Source organism: Magallana gigas, chromosome 6 (assembly GCF_963853765.1).
Source record: "Magallana gigas chromosome 6, xbMagGiga1.1, whole genome shotgun sequence".
NCBI lineage: Eukaryota > Metazoa > Mollusca > Bivalvia > Ostreida > Ostreidae > Magallana > Magallana gigas.
This window is the reverse complement of record NC_088858.1, coordinates 4,511,234-4,533,916: the sequence shown is the minus strand read 5'-3', so window position 1 is coordinate 4,533,916 and position 22,683 is coordinate 4,511,234. Positions and strand designations below refer to the sequence as shown.

General features: G+C 35.8%; 2 protein-coding genes across 6 annotated transcripts; one reads left to right on the top strand and one right to left on the bottom strand.

The window, feature by feature from the left end:
- The first annotated feature begins 221 nt into the window (after positions 1-221).
- On the top strand, positions 222-5,740 carry LOC105343015 (uncharacterized). The gene is made up of 12 exons (XM_011450164.4): positions 222-380; positions 1,127-1,172; positions 1,277-1,837; positions 2,737-2,913; positions 3,028-3,186; positions 3,281-3,454; positions 3,700-3,873; positions 3,961-4,110; positions 4,208-4,587; positions 4,779-4,875; positions 4,960-5,045; positions 5,280-5,740. Exons 2-12 carry the CDS (start codon positions 1,127-1,129, stop codon positions 5,298-5,300), a joined length of 2,025 nt encoding a protein of 674 aa, XP_011448466.3. The 5' UTR covers positions 222-380; the 3' UTR covers positions 5,301-5,740.
- LOC105343016 (REST corepressor 3) lies at positions 5,338-18,456 on the bottom strand. 5 transcript variants are annotated; one of them, XM_011450168.4, is made up of 15 exons: positions 18,245-18,455; positions 16,194-16,253; positions 16,031-16,102; positions 15,888-15,940; positions 15,634-15,795; positions 14,007-14,122; positions 13,839-13,905; positions 12,859-12,959; positions 10,493-10,712; positions 8,255-8,332; positions 8,013-8,070; positions 7,684-7,880; positions 7,434-7,579; positions 7,260-7,305; positions 5,338-6,416 (listed from the first exon to the last, which is right to left on the bottom strand). In XM_011450168.4, the coding sequence occupies exons 1-14, from the start codon at positions 18,348-18,350 to the stop codon at positions 7,284-7,286; spliced, it is 1,458 nt and encodes a 485-aa protein (XP_011448470.1). In that variant the 5' UTR covers positions 18,351-18,455; the 3' UTR covers positions 5,338-6,416; positions 7,260-7,283. The 5 variants fall into 5 exon arrangements, with proteins under 5 accessions (XP_011448470.1, XP_011448468.1, XP_011448467.1 ...); XM_011450166.4 differs by lacking the exon at positions 7,260-7,305 and having other exon boundaries at positions 16,194-16,250; positions 18,245-18,456; XM_011450165.4 differs by lacking the exon at positions 7,260-7,305.
- Positions 18,457-22,683: the final 4,227 nt, after the last annotated feature.

The window sequence follows — 22,683 nt, the reverse complement described above, 5'->3', positions numbered from 1 at the left end:
ATGGACGGGAGCAGGGGTGTAATTATATCCTATATCCCATGGAAGCAGAAATAACAATGAACCTGCAATCTTTAAAAAAAACGATACACGTGTGTATCCCCACCCCCACACCTCCATCAGGTAAACAGCCAGGTATTTCTGTACACGCTCCGTGGCCCTCTCTACATCTGATAGCGCTATCTGATTATCCCTCGGAACTACACAGGGTCTGGTCAGGTACAGGGAGTGTCTTCTGCTGCCCCCAGGCATCCATATCTCTATACAGTGGTTCATCTCATCCACACAATGGTGAAGCACAGTGACAGAAATACACACAAATTGTTCAGTGCGAGATGTGTTTGGTTTACTGATTTCAAAAATGTGAAAATTACTCAGTAGAGGTAAGATCGATTAAAATTCGATATTACTATTTTACTTAATTACTAGCGTTTCTTGGTCACTAAAGCAAAATATCACGGGATAAAAAACATATTTTATAGCATACTGTGATATTTAAATCAGAGTTTTACTGTCTTGTAAATCCTCAGCCCGCTGTTTTCCATAAGGTGCCGTCGGTTCTTCATGCTTAAAAACAACAGTTGAGAAATTTTTACGATAGTATCATATACTTTTTCAAAGTTAATTACGTTCTATAAATTAACTTTGAAAAAGTATTTGATACTATCGTAAAAATTTCTCAACTGTGGAAAGTGTAATTAAATGGCAACCTTTGTAAAAATTTAGAACATGGACTGGAGCCCCCCCCCCCCCCTTCCTCATCCGTGTTACAAAAACTCATGAACATCGAAATAATGATGTTACTTCTTGTATAATGCATCTTCACAATGTCAAAGTTTTCTATTATGGAGTTCTGTAACCACAAAACCTTGACTTTGTAAATGGTATAATGAAACATCATGAGACTAATTAATATACAATGTAAGATTCAAAACTTGCTAAGGAACATTTGTTATACAAAAATTTCGTACAAGTAGACTAGCTTACTCTATATGCATGTATTATAAATAAAAACCAAACCATTAAACGACTGTTTCTTTTCTACATATTCGTATTATCCCGTCAAGTGTGATGTTTTACATACATAATCTACATGCATTTCTTAAATTCCTTATATTACATGTTCTAGATGAAATGGTTCTTGTGTGTGTTCCTCTGTATCCCGCTGTCTCAAGGTAAGTTTTTCTTTTATCGAAGACGGTTTAATGACCAATATTTAAGAAAAGTTGTTGAAATTCGGACATGATTCGATGGAATCATTCTCCTCTGTTAATTCCAGCACAGAGCTGTTCCAAATACATCGACCTTGTGATTGTCGTGGAATCTTCCAACATCACGTCATACCAGGACAAACGGACGACGACATGGCACCCCGCCATCCAGATGTTCCTGACCAGTCTATTGGACGGTCTGACGCTCGGCGCCGAGTTCTTCAGGGTGGCGGTGGTGCTGTACAGTTCGTCGATCGATGACGTCATGACGTTCACGGTGGACAGAGAATTCGCGCAGCACGCCGTAACGTTCCTGCGACCTAATTTCGGAGGAGCTAATTTACATATGGGGCTGGAGGAGATGAACAGACTGTATCAGTACTACTCACGTCCCGGCGCTACCAAGCGGGCCCTGCTGGTCACCGGGTCACACATTGGGGACTCCTCCAGCACGTTCGCTGAAGTGTGGCAGGCCCGCATCATGAACGTGGATCTTCTAGCCATCGGGTTCGGTGGAAATGAGCTTGAACACGAGTTGAAGCAAATGGCATCTGATTTCGTGGTGACTATTGGTGATATAGGGATGTTATATGCTCTAGTTACGAGAGCCTTGGAGAGGATCTGCATTGGCAAGTTGCATGTTTCCTTCATTTCTGTTTAAATGTTCCATTTTGCAACCCTTTCGTCAAGCATCCCATTTGATGAAGGCGTAATACTTTTTTCAAATTACTTTCTGGATTATCATCTGCATAAAATAATCATTTCCAACGTCTAAATACTGTTTTCAAATGGACATCCAATCCACTTACTTTGTTTTTAAAGATGAGGCACACAAACATTTTAATACAGACTTTGAACAGTATGTTTGCGGCCAATCTCAATAATTGTAAAGATGAAAGGTGGGCAAACTCCATCTATGCTCTACATATACTATATATATATTATAGTGTGCCTGTAGTTGGAATATTTCGTCCCCAAGTGTCGACGAAAAGACATGCAAACATTTTGTTTCCTCTGTGTATTATTATTGTAATTGTTATCATGTAACTGATCTAGTATCTCCTTCAACAAAAATAATCAGTCCTTTAATTGCCAACGTAACGGTTCTAACAACATGAATCGTATCTCCCGTTTATGGCAACTTTAAAAGTAGATGGCTCATGTAACATTGATCAGAAGATAAAGATTGGGTAGTTGTAAGTCCGAAGGATACAGAATTAAGATTGTTCTCTAATTTGTGGTGATGATATTGATAACCAAACGTTTCTTGTCCTTAAAATTAATTTGCCCAAACGTCAAAAACCAATAATACATGTACAAATCAACCAAATCCTACGGTTTATTTAATCCTTATGTCATCTGGAAAAAATGACGTGAATTTTTACCTTTTCTTTGCTAATAATTATATATATTATATTGAGGACAATATATAGTATACAAAAAGTGTTATTGTTCCTAATTTGTTGGCTCTAATAACGTTTGGTCTGTTCAAACAGTTAGTTTAAAACTATACACGTTACGTCTACAGATCCAGTTGATGGTGCCTGGTCTTCCTGGATGAACTGGGGAACGTGCACAGCCTCTTGTAACGGTGGTTACCGCTCACGTGCACGTTCCTGTAGCTCACCCCAGCCTTCCCTCGGGGGTCACCTTTGTGATGGGATGCCAAGTCAGACGGAGATCTGTAACACACACGGATGCCAAGGTTTGGATGCTGTAGATATAGTTCATTCATATTCATACTTTAAGTCTTGAACCAAGGAAAACACTCCGCTATTTGTAACTGGGTATTATAGATTAATGGTGATCACTGTTATAGATGACTGGGGAGCGGGAAGCTGGTCTTCCTGGAGTGACTGCTCCACTTCCTGTGGTTCGGGTAGGAGGGTGAGGACCCGGTGGTGCCGTGACCAATGCAGTGACCGCGAGGTGGAGACCCAGTTCCAACCCTGCTCCAAGGCGGAATGTCCCTCACCGGGTGAGCTTACTTTATTCGTCCAACAGTTGGGCGACTGCGACAAACAGCTATATACAGCATCGTTGTACTGATCTTTGTATTTTCATTTCTCCAGTGAATGGGTCTTGGACGGCGTGGGGGGAATGGAGTCCCTGTGACTGCCATACAAAGACACGTCATAGCCGGCGGGAGTGTTCGAACCCGCCACCCGCCAGTGGGGGCCAGACCTGTACTGGGTTGTCTGTGAATGTCAGCGATTGTCTCCCTACAGACGTAGATCAATGCCCTGGTAACGTTAATCCTTGCACTATATATATTAACAGTTTTAAGTATGATTACTTAAAATAAAGTGTCTATCGAGGAAATATTTAGACACATTCCATTGCATAATTTTGAAATTGCTGGGAGAATCAATTTGGAACCTCAATCAACTATTTCTGAATAGAATGAATTCGTTGCAAATTAGTACCCGGTAGTGTTCTAAAGTTTATGGATTTCTCTGTATTAATTCGACGTCAATTGTTCTATTATTAGAGGACGGGTCCTGGTCGTTTTGGTCTGAGTGGAGCACCTGCTCCAAGACCTGTGGTCAGGGAATTTCATCTCGAACACGTCAGTGCGATAACCCCGTGCCTCGTAATGGCGGAAGCGAGTGTTCGGGGACGAAGTTTGACCAGCGTAGATGTAATCAATACACTTTATGTCAAGGTAACACTGTAGTTATATCTTAGTGGATTTATTTTCTGCATATAATTATTAAATCTTGAGTATTATGGTTTGGGTTTATTTTGTCAGATTGTCCACACAAACCACTGCAGCACAGAGACGGCTGGTACATGATGCGTTTTTACGATTCCTGGGTACCACAGCGTTGTTCTGACGGCGAGGTCTTCTCAATGGAATCATGTGACTGCATGGCGGACCCAAACATCGCCACAGGACCAAGTAAGAGTGGTGCATGTCTGTGTTCTTAACAAAGTTACCTTGAAGCAAAACTGTATCACTAACTACATGTGCGTATATGCTATGTTTGATGTTTTAGGGTGTGATAACGTTGTGGACCTTGATTTTGTGTCGCACAATGAGGAGGCCCGGGATTACTTGGGAGAGAGGGAATCCACGGCCTCCAATGTGAATTATGACGGGGCGGGCAATGCAGTGTTCAGTAGTGACTCGAGTGTAGTTCTGTGGCAGTTTTACCAGATGGAGCTGGATTCTGGGTTCAGAATTTCCGTCCGAGTGAAGCCGGACGCCGGCCCCGGGCCGATGAGGACTCTGCTGAGTGATGACGATTGCTCCTCCTCTGAACGTCCGTCTATTGTGATTGGTTTCAAAACTATAGAGAACAACACTGTTCACGTGATATTTGGACTGTCTCTTCAAAACAGAGGAGCCATGTCATTTCTTAACATAACCACAAGGGTATGAATATTACTTGCATTCTGATGAAGTAAACTAAAAATACATTTATGTTTATATTGTGCAAATTCAAGTAATAACGGTATTCAGTATTCTAGTAAGATTAAAGACCTAAGAATCATCAATGTATCTAGTTGCCGCAGACAAATTCGTGTCTGTTTAACCTTGTTTTCATGGTACAATTTTTTTCGAAGGTGGACGACTTTCTTGATTTAAACTTCCATTTTACCGGAAGGCGGTTTGGTGGTGAAGTTAAAAACAAGCTCACGGAGATAATTTTCCCAGAAACGGGTAAGTAACCACTAGGATTCACACACAGGTAGTTGGTTATCAAAGGTTCGACTGTATTAAACCTGCTTTGAACTGTTTTTCCAGAGCTTGTACAAGCAAGACGAGGCCCGCTAGTGATCGGTAACAATATGTGTTCCAACTTACAGGGGTTCCAGGGACTGCTAAACCAGGTATAATGCATCCACTAATACCAATATGTAACATGGGCGTTACCCATCTGTCCTTGTAGTTTCCAACGAATTTAACACATCCTATTGATCAATTAGTAAAAGAGATAACACATTTATATGCCAAATTTAGGCATGATGAAGATACCCAGTGTGATTGTTTCAGTTTGAGCAAAATCAAGCTGTTTACACATTTATTCTGTGAAGATAACTCCTTGTTTATTAATTAAATTACAGATACAACTCTTCAGCTGTTAACTCCAGCCAACTACAGAAAGAACACTGAACCACGACAGGCAATCTGCAGACTTTTATTTCAAATCATAAGAAAAAGTCCAACACGTGTTAGCAATGAGCATTTGTATTTTCACAGCAATCTGAGCTGAATGACAGGCGATGTACAATGTAGTGACACAGGAGTGAATGTGTATAAATATGTGATTTTTACTATGAGTAGTGATAACTTTGAATGTTTGAAAACTATGGTGATTTAAAAAAAGATCTACAACACACAAGCATTTCAGCATAAGCCGTAACATCTGATCATACCATACACCAATAGCAATCAATATTCTCAAGCAAGTACCTCTACAAAAGCAACAAACCTGGTCTCTAATTTTTAGGTCAATATATCATAAAATGTGGACAGCACATTAAATTCTATTTTTTTTTAATGAGAGACAAATTCCCATTTTTTTTATACTTGAAAAGCAAAAAGACAGTTTAATGGTTACATAAATATAGTTCACAATAAAAAATGGTCAATATAGAAATGATATGAAGTTATGTATATACACTACTGACAAAAAATGAAATAACAAGTGCACATATAAATAATTCATATGAATTAAGTAAAGAAAATAAATTAATTGGATATAGAATTTGAAAATGGGGATGGCCAACGCCTCACTCTCAAATTCTGTAGCCAATGAGAATGTATGGATGAAATATGAAATGAATACTGCTTTTTCTACAATCTAGAAATCTATAAAAAAAAAAAAAAGACCACAATACCCTCATTCCTTTAAACACACTCTCTCCTAAGCTTGACATTTTGAAGAGATCATAAACAAAACCCACATGTTGAGGTTTGTTTATATTATAATGGAAAGTTCCCTGATGTCAACATAATTAAATGACACATGACATAACAAAGAACATATACGTATAAAGACTATAAAAAATTGTTCCATCTATATCTCATGGGTGGCAAACTGTGATGGTGTAAAGTCATCAGTTGGTGTTGTCAGATCAAGGCTTTGGTGGTTCTGATTTCAAGAAGACGAAGTGACCGATTTAGGAGCTGGGACACTTGAGGCCGGACGAATCAAGGGGGGAGGCTGTTGTAAAATTGTCCTCTGTGGGGGGTTCAATCTGTAAACAAAGCATCACTATTAAATGAGCATTGATATATTTACAGAATCACCAAAATCAACACAAGTACCAGATTACATAAAATTTATTTTTTCCGTGGAAATATAATTTGAATGATATACATATAAATTACCAGTATATATTTAACATTATTTATTTTTTACACTAATTGTCTTTACTCAATTCAAATACAAAACATCTGTTAAGAATTTTGTCTTTGCTGGGAACCATGCAAAGTTAGTAAAACCAGCATTGACAAAATATTAGTAAAACCAGCATTTACAGAGCTGTTAGTAATGATAATCAGAAATCAACCAATCAGAGAGAAAAAGATAAAATGATGATGATAGCTTGTTTCCTTATTCCAAATCACGATAGATTTAATACCCTCTCCCATAAATCAGCTATTTATTGTGCTGGGTTTTATGATTTGAATGACATGATAAAAGATTTATTAATAAATCTAATATGTTGGGATAAATATCAATGAAATTATTAAAATCAATAGACTAAAAAAAAAGTATGTTATGAGAGAAACAACACAGACTGTTTCCAATACTGTTTATCTACAGACCAGGCTATAATAGATGAGCTATGATCTGAATGCTATGACTAAGCTCCAAAATCTGATTGTATTGATTGAATTATGATAATGCAAGCTACAGGTATTTATCCAAACTGAATGATTAAAGCCATGTTATCAAAGATATGAGTGATATATCATTACCCAATCTACTTTGCTATTAGTCATGATGTAAATGTTCAAAATAAGGCCAGTGAGTAGATTACAAAGAATGCTAGGGTCATGATCTAAATGTAGCGATTGATCTACTATTTCCCTACCTAGGAGGCTATCAATGGCCAACATCAACTTTCCATTGGTGGTGGGCTAATTGAAAAGAGAAAGTAAATGAAAGCAAAACTGAAAGCACAAAAAGAAGCCATAACAAAATATAAAAATAACCAAAGCTAGAGAATTAGTACAGAGAGAACCAAACATCTGGAATGTCCTTATACCTTGACTGCTGAGCTATCTGAGGAACCTTCAGCCCCGGCGCCTGAGGCTGTTTTAGCAGAGGGGGCGGGGCAGAAGATGAGGCAGGGGAGTTGGTATTGGCTGAATCCTCTGTTCCGTTGATCTCTTCCTTGATCTCGACTTCCATCTTTAGGTGTTCAAAATAATTCAGCAATATTAGAACAAATAGTTTGACCTCATCAGAAATGTATTGTAATTGGTGATAAATCTTGTCTCTGAAGAATTTCACACCTTTTCATCCTCTTTTTCATCATTTTCAAGCTTGTCTGATGAGTCTGATTTTCCATGCTCAGCTTCATACTCTGCTAAAACTTCATCCAAATTATATCTTTTCCTAAAGTTAACAAAAAAACTGCGGACGTGGGCTTCAGTCTTGTTCCCAATCACTTCTGATATGGCTTGAAAATCTTTGCCATATTTACGCACACCTGTAAATAAAGTGGAGATTTACATTAACATCAAATGCAAAAACTGTTAGATTACAGAGTTGGTCTTTTTGTAACAAACTCAATGTTATAACTGCTTAAATTAACATGCAAAATGATCTTATTAAATCTGACCTTGAACAGCCAGGAGCAGTTCTTCATTTGTCCACCTGGCATTGATTCTTGGGTTTGTCTAAACAGAAAGAAGTAAGCACACTTGAAATATTTGGTAATGATCATTATATCATTCATTTGCATTTTATTTATCTTCTCTATGATTATTTATGGATCCATATAAAAAAAAATCAAACTCTAACAACAGCTCAGCATCATGACATCTCTCCCCATTCTTTCTTGTGACCTGACCCACAGCTTACCTCCGGAGGTTTCACATCATCAATCCCTGCTACCATCTTGTGTTTCTGCAGACTGAGCATCTGTTTATTATTCTGAACCTGTCATGTAAAGAAAGAAAAACCCCTGAGTGTTCTGTAATAATTGTAATATTTAGTCGTGATTTTTACAACAAGAATATGACTGAAGTACCCATACTACATTGTACATTTGTCTGTCTATTATAATAAACATTTTTGTGGAAAGCAGGTTCCACTAAAAGAAATACATCACTAAATTCCAAGCATATACCGTATTTTTCAGGGCATATGTCGATGTGGGGCATAGGCCGAATTGCTCATTTTTAGACAAAATTCAAGGAAAATCCTTAGACTAGCCGAATTGGGGGATAAGCCGATTTTCAATCGATGATTACTTTAGTGAAAGTATGACCGCTGATTAAGGAAGTCATCGTATTAAGTATATACTTTCAGAATATCGATGTAGAAAGTCAAAAGAGTAATTAAAGTTATTAAATTTGCTTAACATATATATTTTAAGCAATTTTTAAAAATACATCTGTGTTTTGTGGCTGTTTGGTCTCTTCCGTATTCGTCGGTGTATCATTACGTATCGTAATTTTACATAGTGTAAATTTAATTGCAACACCAACCTCCGTGGTTCTGTCTGGTAAAACTAAGTATAATATTTTACCAAACCTTTTATATTTTATTAATACCTTATTGCTAAATTTCATCTAATCAAGTTATACTTTGAAAGCTACTTGTAAATACGGGGTATGGCATCCATTAGCTCAACACAGGGTTTCATATTCAAATAGAGTTATCCCCCGTAATCGCTATGAATGAGAAAACGAAATAGCAAACATAAAATATTTAATTTGTGTTCTTTCTATTAATTAATTAAATAGTGACTTGCCATTATGCAGAGAAGTTGTAACGTAAAAAACACATTTAATGCAATGAAGTGTAACGGTGTACACTATGTGCCCCCAGGCTGTGTTTTAGTCACGGGGTTCACACCTTTGTATATACACACGACACCAGAATACCGTTTTTTCATCCAACAGAAAATTAATTGTAAAAACACAAAGCATTTAATTCATTCTACACCCAAGACCAGTAATTCCCACGAACGCAGACATGAAGAATTCACAAAAATTCCGTCATATTACATTCTACCCGGTTTCGTTTTCTTTTTTACTACGCAATAATAGTTTCCAGGGTTCATACACGAACGTGGGAAAAAAAATCTTTTGATTGGGGTTGTAAAGAAATACCTCATACAGTACTGTACATTTTATTACCGTAATGTATCGTGCATAATACGCACTCGTGTATAATACGCACCCCCAAAGTTGACCCCAAAATGGCGAAAAAACAGCAGCTCCTATGTATAACACGCACCCAAAAAATGGCGAAATCAACGGCCGCCATTTTTCCTTAAACTATCGATGTTTCATACTAATTTTATAATCCATGTGCAATTTCTTTAATTTTGTGATCGGAACATAGCACAGCGATGAAAATCGACGGCCGCCATTTTTCCAAATAGCTATCGATGTTCAATGATAATTTTATAACCCAAGCGCAATTACTGTAATTTCGTGATCGGAACATGGCCCAAGCGATATTAGAGTCAAAGTTCTTACAATTTTACTTCAAAGGGACGGCATGATTTACGTGGGCGGTATCAAATATCATTTGACACTTCGTAAAGAGTTTCTTATGTACAACAGGCTATATCGGCAGTCACTACTCCCGTGGTATCAAGAATCACGGCTTGAAAAAAAGGGGTAAATTTTGTCCTATGTACAACATGCACCCCCACTTTTGATCAAATTTTGGCTGAAAAAAAGTGCGTGTTATACATGCGACAATACGGTACTCACAATGTCATTAGAAAATTTATCAACGGGACAACTATCGAACAATAGTTCAAACGGATGAAAAAAAAAACCAACCCTCATAATAAACTGCTACAACAGTACAATGGATAAAAACTGTGGATTTTATATTTTGCTGTTTAATTTTTTCAACTCTGAGTCTACGATTAGCCGATACCGGGGGATAGGCCCGGGCTTGCTCATCGGAGAAAAAAAATAACGGCCTATGCCCCGAAAAATACGGTAGGTTTACAAATAGGTACACTCAGAAATGCTCTTAACAAATCTGTGGAAAAGCAAATTTCTGCCAAATGTGGTACACATTAAATATACACACAATATATTTACAGTATTCTTAACAGGAACAGATAACTACCTGTCTTTTGAGGGACACTAGCTCCTGATCGAGCGATTTGAGCAGGGCGTCAGCCTGACTCAGTGGCCCATTCACAATGACCTGTAGGTCCTCATAGTTAAGGTGCATTCCTCGGGGTGGCTTCCTCTTGTGCTTCATTGGGTTGTGACGGTGCTGTCCATGGTCGTGTCTCTTGGGGCCTGCCGTTCTCATCACGCCGGTCCTCCTGTAAGCATGATCACTAATCGGTCAACGGAGAGTACCTTCTCCAAAAAGTCTATTCAAGGTTTCATAGTATGTACCAGTACCACTCAACAAACTCAGATTTTCTACTTTGTAACACTGTAACTCACTCAAAGAAATTAAAACAGATCTTTGATTTGTTTTCTTTGATTTGAATTTTTTCAATATGTTGCATTGTAACAACTGATTTGGTGCATCACAGATTAGCAATTGCTTTGGATTATAAAACACTTTTAGGAACACACAGCACTTTAGACTACTTTCTAAACTAGACATCATTAAAATGGTGACCATCTCAAAGGGCCTCGCTTTAATAATGGAAAATTGGATGATGAGCATTTCAGAGGATTTTGCTTTGACCTTGACCTGACTGAGATATATAACAATTGGCAAACAATTTTTAATAAATCTAATAACCCCTCCCCAACAGGCATTATTAGGGTTTAATCTGAGCAAGATTAAGCTTACAGGAAATAATTTACTGTCTAAAACGTGATTCTAAGGAGATTTGCTATGACTTTAACATTTAACCTTGAAACTTAATTCAAGGTCACTGCACACCCCTTAACCAAAAAGCTTGATTAATTTGAAGTATGAGCCAGATAGGGCTATGGGGAGAGAAGATCTGCTCCAGTCTAAGCCAGATAGGGCTATGGGGAGAGAAGATATGCTCCAGTCTAAGCCAGATAGGGCTATGGGGAGAGAAGATCTGCTCCAGTCTTAGCCAGAAAAGGCTATGGGGAGAGAAGATATGTTCCAATCTAAGCCAGATAAGGCTATGGGGAGAGAAGATCTGCTCCAGTCTAAGCCAGATAGGGCTATGGGGAGAGAAGATATGCTCCAGTCTAAGCCAGATAGGGCTATGGGGAGAGAAGATATGCTCCAGTCTAAGCCAGATAGGGTTATGGGGAGAGAAGATCTGCTCCAGTCTAAGCCAGATAGGGCTATGGGGAGAGAAGATATGCTCCAGTCTAAGCCAGAAAAGGCTATGGGGAGAGAAGATATGCTCCAGTCCAAGCCAGATAGGGCTATGGGGAGAGAAGATCTGCTCCAGTCTAAGCCAGATAGGGCTATGGGGAGAGAAGATATGCTCCAATCTAAGCCAGATAGGGCTATGGGGAGAGAAGATATGCTCCAGTCTAAGCCAGATAGGGCTATGGGGAGAGAAGATATGATCCAGTCTAAGCCAGATAGGGCTATGGGGAGAGAAGATATGCTCCAGTCTAAGCCAGATAGGGCTATGGGGAGAGAAGATATGCTCCAGTCTAAGCCAGATAGGGCTATGGGGAGAGAAGATCTGCTTCAGTCTAAGCCAGATAGGGCTATGGGGAGAGAAGATATGCTCCAGTCTAAGCCAGAAAAGGCTATGGAGAGAGAAGATCTGCTCCAGTCTAAGCCAGATAGGGCTATGGGGAGAGAAGATCTGCTCCAGTCTAAGCCAGATAGGGCTATGGGGAGAGAAGATCTGCTCCAATCTAAGCCAGATAGGGCTATGGGGAGAGAAGATCTGCTCCAGTCTAAGCCAGATAGGGCTATGGGGAGAGAAGATATGCTCCAGTCTAAGCCAGAAAAGGCTATGGAGAGAGAAGATATGCTCCAATCTTAGCCAGATAAGGCTATGGGGAGAGAAGATATGCTCCAGTCTAAGCCAGATAGGGCTATGGGGAGAGAAGATATGCTCCAATCTAAGCCAGATAGGGCTACGGGGAGAGAAGATATGCTCCAGTCTAAGCCAGATAAGGCTATGGGGAGAGAAGATATGCTCCAATCTAAGCAAGATAAGGCTATAGGGAGTGAAGATATGCTCCAGTCTAAGCCAGTTAGGGCTATTGGGAGAGAAGATATGCTCCAATCTAAGCCAGATAAGGCTATGGGGAGAGAAGATATGCTCCAATCTAAGCCAGATAGGGCTATGGGGAGAGAAGATATGCTCCAGTCTAAGCCAGATAAGGCTATGGGGAGAGAAGATCTACTCCAGTTTAGTTATCTCGGGTGGACAGACAGACTGATCACTATAGATCACCCGCAGAGGGAGTCCGAATTTAGAGAAGAATGATATTTTTTTATGTGCACGCTTTCAAACTTATGCGCACATTAATTACTGAAAACCTGAAATATTGATAACAATGATTTTAAATAAATACCTCCAATACTGATAGCAGGAATTGCAAAGGGATCCTTTTGGAGTGATATGAAGCTGGGTTGTCCTGATGCCACAATTCCCACAGGTGTCTTTCTCCTCCTTCTATAAAATAGTTTTTCCATTTGTTTCAATCAGATATAAACAAGAGATGTTTGTAAAACAATTATGCCCCCCTCCCTTGGAAACATCCACAAGAAAATAAACGGAAACTGCAAATAACTGGAATTTTTTTAAGTCCAAGGGGTATAACTCTGTCGAAAATTCCTCTATCATACCCAATATCGAACTTGACCTAGATATTATCATAATAAACCTGTATACCAAATTTCATTTCAATATGTTCATACTCTGCGAAGAAAATGAATGGAAACTGCAAATAACTGGAATTTTTCTATGTCCAAGGGCCATAACTCTGTCGAAAATTGCTCAATCATACCCAATATCGAACTTGACCTAGATATTATCATGATAAACCTGTATACCAGATCTCCTTCCAATATGTTCATCCTCTGCGAAGAAAATGAGTGGAAACTGCAAATAACTAGAATTTTTCTACGTCCAAGGGCCACAACTCTGTCCAAAATTGCTCAATCGTACTCAATATCGAACTTGACCTAGATATTATCATGATAAACCTGAATTACAGAATACCAAATTTCATTCCAATATGTTCATACTCTGAGAAGAAAATGAGCGGAAACTGCAAATAACTAGAATTTTTCTACGTCCAAGGGCCATAACTCTGTCCAAAATTGCTCAATCGTACCCAATATCGAACTTGACCTAGATATTATCATGATAAACATGTACATACCAAATTTCATTTCAATATGTTCATCCTCCACGAAGAAAATGAACGGAAACTGTTGGTGGACCGACCGACCGACAGACAGCAGCAAAGCAATATGCCCTCCCTTCTTTGAAGGGGGGCATAAAAAGTTTGAAATTGAAATGGTGTGCTATCCATATAAATAAATTTACCCCATTCTCTTTAGGAGTTTCCTCTTCATCACCTGAGCGTTTCCCGTTGGAATCAGACTCTTCATCACTATTTAAATACATTCACAAAGGTTCAGTAAGATTTCATATTTATAATTCTCACTTCAGAATACTGCTTTTTTCTCTCATCTTAACATAAAATTAACATACCTGTCGCCTGTCTTGCTCAGCTTCTTGGCCTGCTTGTCCATCAGACTGGTACGTGATCTGCTCTTCTTCCAGGAGTAATAGTACTTGACTAGACTCGCAATGGATTTATCTGGTAACTGTATGGAAAGAACAGTGACTATGATCGTGGTGTGCTCCCTTAACCAAGAGATACTGATAAACTACATTAATAGTACACAGAAGCAAAAAAGTAACTCTGTCTGAAATTCTTTGTGGTTACTCAATCCGATTAAAATCAGCTGTTCTGATATACTACTGATCTCGGACATCTGAAACAACCTGCTTAGAGGTAATGTTCAAAGGACCCGAGAAAATAAATATTCAAAAATAACAGTGCTGAAACAAATGTTTGAATATTCGCGAATGAATAGTAAATTTCTAATATTCGAATGTATATTTAGCATTCGAATATTTGATCACATGTTAAACACCCATATCAAGCACTGTAAACTATGCAGCATCGTGTTATTTCATTTTACTCGGAACGAAAGTAAATATAAAGCCATCTATGACTGCCATGCTTGGTAGAGTCTATTATTTAACCCAGTAATAGATCCTCCGCCATGCTTGTTTACCTTGAAAGTAAAAGCAGGGTTTACATCGATCGGAGACAAACATTCTGGATTGTTCAATTCATATCAGACGCTGAGGAAAAAAATTGCTTAACTGTTTGAACGAGTGTGAGCTACGGAGAGTTAATATCGAAAGGTACATCGAAAGTTTTTTTCTAAAAGATACCTCGATACAATTGGTTTTTTTTTTTAAATAAACAGAACATTTCCGGAGTTATGAGCGCTATCAGTTTTCTGTTTAATACTATATCAAACATGGCGGAAAAATTTGGACTGACTTACGAAGTTACGTATCGGTCTCATCCAGGAGTCAGGACTGCAGTATATTATTAAAGAAGTAATAAATCTTTTGATTGTAGTTGATGGAAATTTTTAAAAAATCAGTATATTATTATTTGCTTAAAAATTAAATGCGCACCCAATTCAATGGATACTCATGCATTAAGTGTCAACTTCGAACTGACATGTTTAAGCAGTCTACACATACACCCACTTCGTAATACAAACTATCATATACTAGTATGCTTAATACATTGTCTATGACGTCTACGAATATTCGAATACGAATCGAATAGTACTCACGAATATTCGAATACTGATTTATGGTATTCGTTTCAGCACTAAAAAATAAAGTCATAACCTTTTCCAACCAATCACAATTGGCATTTCTTAAATATTGTTGGGAGAAGTAACAATAACAAAAAGATGCCTGTGTCGTTAATTGCACTTCAAGCCTTTTTATTTAGACAGTTTTTTTATGTCTGCAAAAACAAATACAATGCATATATTAGTACATAAAGATACGTTTTCCTGGGAGTGAGGACTTTTCTCAACAAAGTGGCCACCATGAATGAATGCTCCATTTGTGCTGGCAGAGTTTTGACAGTTTCATTAGTTTATCAAAAGGTCGTTTGAACGTGACCTCTACGCGTTGTTTTAGATGTTAGTGGTAGGTTATCAGAACAGCTGATTTTAATCGGATGAGATTGGTGATTATTCATCTGAATATGGCTCTTTTCCATTCTAATGTTACTCACCATCTGCCTAATTCTGTGAAAACTCTTCCCATGAAAACTAAAGGCCTGCTCAAACAAGACTTTATCCTCAACGGTCCACTCATCAGGGAAAGGAGTAAAATTAGGTAAATCAGCCAGGGCCTTCTCAATGTTATGTTTATGCCAAAATAACATTCCTAATGCCTTAAAAATGAAAAGAGCAGAGATAATCTTTTCAACTCTTCTATACTTTTAAAATTTTCTTTCAATAGAACTATAAAACAACAATAAGGTACCTGTTCTGTGTTATATCCATGTTTTTCTTTAGCAATATTAACATACTCATCAACTGAAAATAAAATTAAGGCAAATAAGCATCTCGCCTGATGATTATGAAGGATCAATTTAACGACTTTGTTCTTATTTAGGTGATTCTTACCTTTTCCATCTGAGAGATCAATAGCTGGGGCCCACACAAGAATAGCATCATTTCTGGGGTCTGGCTTTATTTCTATATCATAATATAATATTCCAAATGTTACAAATCTCAATATTATTCATACATAATCAAAATATATTGATTTTTTTTTGCAAACACAGACCTGGTTTGTATTCTGGAACTTTGGCCTGATAGTCACTGCCAACACGCATTCCACCTCCTTCTTGAAAAAAAATTGACATTGGGTAGACTTAAACTTTAAATAAGGTAGAAACCTGTGAGAAATTTGAGGTAAATAACTGTAGATTAATTTGGTAGAAAACTTTATATAAAAGAACATAAATAATGAACTGAAACACATTGACCTCTCCCACCCCATTCCATTCAAAATATTTAGTTAATTCTTAGCTAAGATTCATTTCCAATTTACAGTGCTCCAAGTTGCGACTAAAACTGTCGCATTTGCGACTAAAATTTCAATTTTGCGACCAAAATTTCATAGTAACTCGCATTTTCGCAACCGAGAAAATTTGGACATGCGATCGTCTCAGGATCGAAATTTGTCGTGATCGGGATCAAAATTCATCGTAATCGAAATTAACAAAAAATTAACTCTCGGTCAATGTAATGTTTGAATAAATGTTAGCTTGAATCAAGCATCGCTGAAATGTAGATTAACATTGTCAATCACGTGGCCACAATGGCGGAAAAATGAAAGCCAGGGCTTCTGTTGTTTGGGTTTACAAAAAAGAGTAAACAAGACGATGAAAATACAGAAAATAAAGACACACAAATGCCATTTAACTTCCACAAGAGTAGGCCTCCAATCCTGCTGACTGCATATTTTAAATTGTCAATTTGTTAAAGTGTAATAAAGGATATATGTTACTGTATATACAGGAGTTTTATTATTTGTTTCATATTTAACTTGGTTATAAAATTATTATCAGTTATTATGGCGAGTGAATTATTTTTTGATGGCGACCATAAATTCTGAAATGGGGACCTAAAAAAATTGTTGGTCACCATTTAGCGACCTGATAGCAATTGTGACTTGGAGCACTGAATTTATTCACACATTTTGGATTAGATTATATATCATACTGAGTCCACAGTATCATACTCTGTAATGAGTCTCAATCACTGATAACTCATATCTTGTCTTTAAAAAAAAATCATTACAGTGTATACGTGAAATGTGTCTAAAAAAGATAATGTTTAATATTCAGGGGAAAAAAACACTAAATGCATTTGAATAATTTAACCCCACACCAATGGACTAAAGTTTCCCCTCTTTTTTTTTTTTTTTTTTGCAAAATGGCTTCCTAAAAAATGCCATATTGGGAACAAAAAACCCCCAGGTCAAAACATGCCCAGAGAGGTCCAAGATGCCACTTCCTAAAATGTTTCACAAAAAATTCACCATTTGATTAATCTGAACCTCAAAATGATAATCATTTTCATTTTCAACCAACTAATTTTTGTTCTCTTAGAGAGCAATCTCACTAATTTTCATCAAAAATATATTGCATTCATTTTATGAAGATTTATATTAAAAAGTAACAAATAATTTTTTTTCCTTTTTGCACTGAAAATTTTTATCCCATTTTGGGCAATAGTATATATCCGAAATTGGCTATTATAACCCAATAAGGTTAAAGTATTAATTAAAACTCATCTTGAATGATCACTATAATCGTTTTTTAAAACATTGTGCTCGTGGAATGAACAAAAATAGACTGTGTCTACAGTTCAACCCTATTTCTATGAAAATAAATTACTGTTTCAGATAAATCAAAATAACTGAAGCTATTGCTATATACTTTCCTGTTCAATAAATACTTTATGGAATTTTATTCAATGAAAAATTAATTTGTTTCAATGCTTTTTATAATTCATTACAACCTTTCCCTTGGTTTCAATAGCATGCACTTCTATTTTAAAAAGCAGAATATTAATTACAATTTCATGTTCGAGTTATCTTCCCTTTATATTTATTAGTCGCAGTATTAGAACAAACTCATTAATGATTATATATGATATACTAAATCGAGAAAAATAAGCATAAATAAAAAGAATATATAAAAGAGAGAAAACGTGTAACAAAACATGTAATTTGCGATATTATTTTAAACTGTATTCTTTTCAAATCATTTATTTCCCCTAACATGCGAAAGGTATAACAATGCCAGCACGACAAGGACGACAACTCACCATGATCGGAATCATCACTGCTATCGTCTGATTCATTTGGCGAAGAGCACCTTGATCGTCTACCATTCCTGATATCAACAAGGTTTTTCTCAGCCATAACCATCATAAATAGGTTTAAGCTGACCACCTAAAAGAAAAAGATCCGTTCCCTACTTTGTGTTCAAAAATCTGTTGGTTCGACTGAGCCACCTTACTAATTCTTCCGGCTCAGAAGAAATAGAACTATATCCGTTAAATTTTACAAGTGATTTCTTCCTTTCAGTCTTTGTAAAATAGAAACATATTACATTTTATTACTTTGTTTATAGAATAATGTACTCAATTTGTGAAAGATTATTATTTTGATTGAAAATGAGAAATTATCATATTCATACGCCATCGGAGAATGGATCTTCTTTTGTTCCCTACGTATATTTAGGACATTATTTTGATGGTGCTCTGGGCATGCTTCCATAGATTTGAAACTTACATTTTTCAACTTTATTTCAAATAATTAGGTTTTCCACCTAAAAAATTTCATAGGAAATAGTTAATATCGTAATTCTGATTATCTTCATGTCTTTTTTTAAGCCAAAAATGAAAAATAGCCTACAAGTGTGTTTTCCTTTCGTTCGTAGATTTCTAGACATTATCCTATCTCTTGGCATTAACAGTTTTTCATCATTTTATAATATCGTTTAAAATGTCGTGAATATGATTATTTTGTTCACCATTTTCTTAAACTTTGAGATCAAATTTGTATATCAATACTTTTATTGCCCTTTGAGGCCATCGTAGTTTTATATTGCCAAAATCAGATAGGCCCAGAACGCGATGATTATATCTTTATGGAAAATAAGTTATGTAATATTCTTTGTTTGCATCAGAAATAATTTGAATATTATATTAAATTTTCCTTGTTATTGCTATGTAATTTTCGATTTATTGAAAACTGTCTTGAGAATTTTGTGAATGACGAAACGGATGTTTATCTCTTGCTATAGGCTAATACTTCCCTTACGTGTCAACACAATCGGTCATTTCCTTTTCTTGAACCATGCCATGAATGCACTTAATTATTCAAACATACACGTATATGGTATGTCCAGACAAGACGTATATAGTCCCTCCACCACTTCCATGTACCATCGACCATAAAGCAATCTAATTAATATATCACCGTACGTATAATTAACTAGGCTGCAATATCGATGTATATGCATGTAATTAAAGTACTGACATCATAATTATATATTATACTTAACTTATACAGGTATTAGATATTAATAAGCAAAATGGTTCTTCAAACCTAAAGACAAGAAAATTCTTGATATTGTGGGATAATTTATATATAGATAACATAATGGCTACTTATTTTATTTAACTTGAATATCCTAAATCCTCCAATTTCTTTTTCTTTAAAATTTAAGTCCTCTTCAATAGTATAACACTTTTGGAATATTGTTTTTCTTAAAGACGTACATTGTACATGATTGAGAATTTCGGTGAAAAACAAAAAAATGAAATAATAACCTTGAAACGGAATTAAATATTAATCTGCGATTATTCTTGATCTAAGAGTAAGATGCCATAATAACCTTGAAACGGAATTAGATATTAATCTGCGATTATTCTTGATCTAAGAGTAAGATGCCACCTTCCATTATCTTTGTAACAAAGAATTCTGGCCCGGGTTGAAAATTGACCCGGGAGTCGTTCTTCAACATTGAATATTGAAACCAATTTAAATGTGTTGAAAAAAGAGTTGACTCTAAAAAGTCTCTAATCCGTTGAAAATTGACCCGCATTGTGGAATTTTGACCATGAAGCCGATTCTAAATTCGACAGCAAATGAATTCATATTAATAAATTGATATTCATATCTTTGATTTGTGAATGTGGTTTTTATTATTAAAATATTGTGAGATTTTTCAATACTTTTATACAAGATATTGATAATATGATATATCAGTTGAAATAAAAAAAAATGTATAACTTAAGCTAAAGCCATGAATTTCTGAACATAGTTGCATTATAAAGATATTTACCAAGGTTACACAACTCTTAAACTTAGCCTTGTTTGAACTAAATACATGCATGTAACTGGACAAGTTTGAACAAGATGGTTTTTTGACATATAATAATTCTGAATGTATCTGGATCTAAGTGAATTGTAAAGTGGGCATGTTAACACAAAGTGAAAAACATCTTCAATCTCGTTGTGATTACAAAAAGTACATCTTCTTTTATTCCTTGCAATGGTTTTATATCTTCCAGACTCAATTGATAATAAAAAGAGATTCTAATCTATATACGCTGTAATGCATCTTCTAAATTTCTGAGGAATGGTCCTGAGTAAATAAGACTGCACGCAAAAATTATCTATCAAATGTGGAAAATATAACATTTTGGAGAATTATTGATAGCAGCAAACTATTCCTGACAGTAAACATCTTGAAAACCGTTGGTTTTTCGTGGTTAAATTTGTTGTCTAAATGTGCTTTTATGATAATTTTGTATGTTACCATAAATATTGAAGATGAACAGGATTTAAAAAATCGTTTACTATAGCATTTCTTGGGAATAGAAAGTTCTGCATATTAGAGAACACATAGCAACCTAACTGTTGTACAAGATGACAATAATGTAATTTTGCTCCAATTTAAATATCTATAAATAGTATTTTCATACATATTTTATATCAATTTCATCACTATTTTTTTCAAGTCAATATTGTGGTTTGCAATTTTTCTCCAAAATTTAACGTTTAAAAATCGAAGCTTTTATTATTTTCGTGGCCGGTTCTTTTTTTAACGCATCGTGATAAAGCTCAAATCAATGATCATTTAAAATATGTTTAAAATGACATGTAATATTAATTTAATGTATTGTACAAGCATGGTTTAATGGCAGTACAAATAAATAGCTCATATTTTTCAAAATGAGATGAAAACCATAAAAATGTAAAAACAAAAAAACAAAAACGAAAAGAAAAATAACCTTAAAAATAAGAGGGGGGGGGGGGGTACATGGTAGATATACACTCGCGTAGATCTATACGGTTTTGTCAGCTAGGACCATAAATTGAATATGTATTATACAATTCGATTGAGTATATAATTTTATTAACCGTTAGATTGCGTCTATTTGGTACATTTTTATTTTTTAATTTAGTGTTCGCACAAAACATTTACAATATCATCCCACAATACGGTGGGTATACATGTTCAAGAGACTATCAAGCAAAAACTAACTGGTTAATTCCGATAAACTTTAGGGGGGTTAGTTCCTTTAAAATAATGAATTTAAATTTTCTATATGTAAAGAGGTATAGCGCACTTTATATACGATTTGGCCTCAAATATAGCCTTTTGCAAACATCAGACATTTTTCAATATTATACAATATTTAGTTGAAACGCAAATTACACAATCACCATGCTCTAAGAGTCTTAATTATCTTACACGACATCATTAAAATATTCCGGTTTTGTTAGGGATATATAGGAAAGTAGTTAGTATATGATAAACAATTGGATATTTGACTATTTGAACCACTCTAAACCAAAAACATCCGATTAAAATTATGTTCTACATGTATTGTAGTACACGTTTACATTAAATTAGTTTTGGTTTAACGTAGTCTTCGTTTTAAAAATTAGACAAATATTTCAATTAGTGTCTTTTCTAATACAATAATATTTATATTGAAAATGCATCTTCTGAAAATGTTAGATGCGTGGCCTATAGTGGTAACGCGGAGGTCTTTTTGATTTTCTGGTCGCTGGATCGAATCCACTATATAAGTAGTAATTTTTTTCCACTAAAATTGAAACATAAACAGAATAGAGAGATTAAGTTACATGTATCTAATCTTCTGGTTTTTTTTTTAATTATCTTGTTTAATTCAGTCTGAATATGAGTACACCAAATATAAACAGTTCTCTTCATTAACACTGTACATGTACTCTATTTACACTTAGATCCATTGCATTTTGCTTGAACTTATCACGGTTCAGAATATTATATCAACTACTGTTATACACAGAGTTTCCCGAATTTATGACAAATCAGTAGTTACAGACACCATTATAAAATCAGTACAGTGTATCCAGGTTTCGAAAATCATCCTATACACCTAGGTACTTGAAGCTATTTTTAGTAACAGGTACTTTCCGTCCAAACACAGGTGTAGGCGAAATAATGGGAAAAGGCGCTATACCTCTTTATATCCATTTTGAGAAAAAATGGGAAAGGATGTCCCCCACCCCACTCTCTGAAGCTACGAACATGTGATTATGTGTAGGCTTTCTAATACCCCCCCCCCCTCCAAAAAAAAAAATAATAATGATAAAAAATCATATTTACAAATAAAAATCAGAAAATGTATTATCTGGTTTTTGAGGTTATTTTGTTTGTTTTTATCTGGAACTGATCCAATTAAATGATGTGAATAATTCA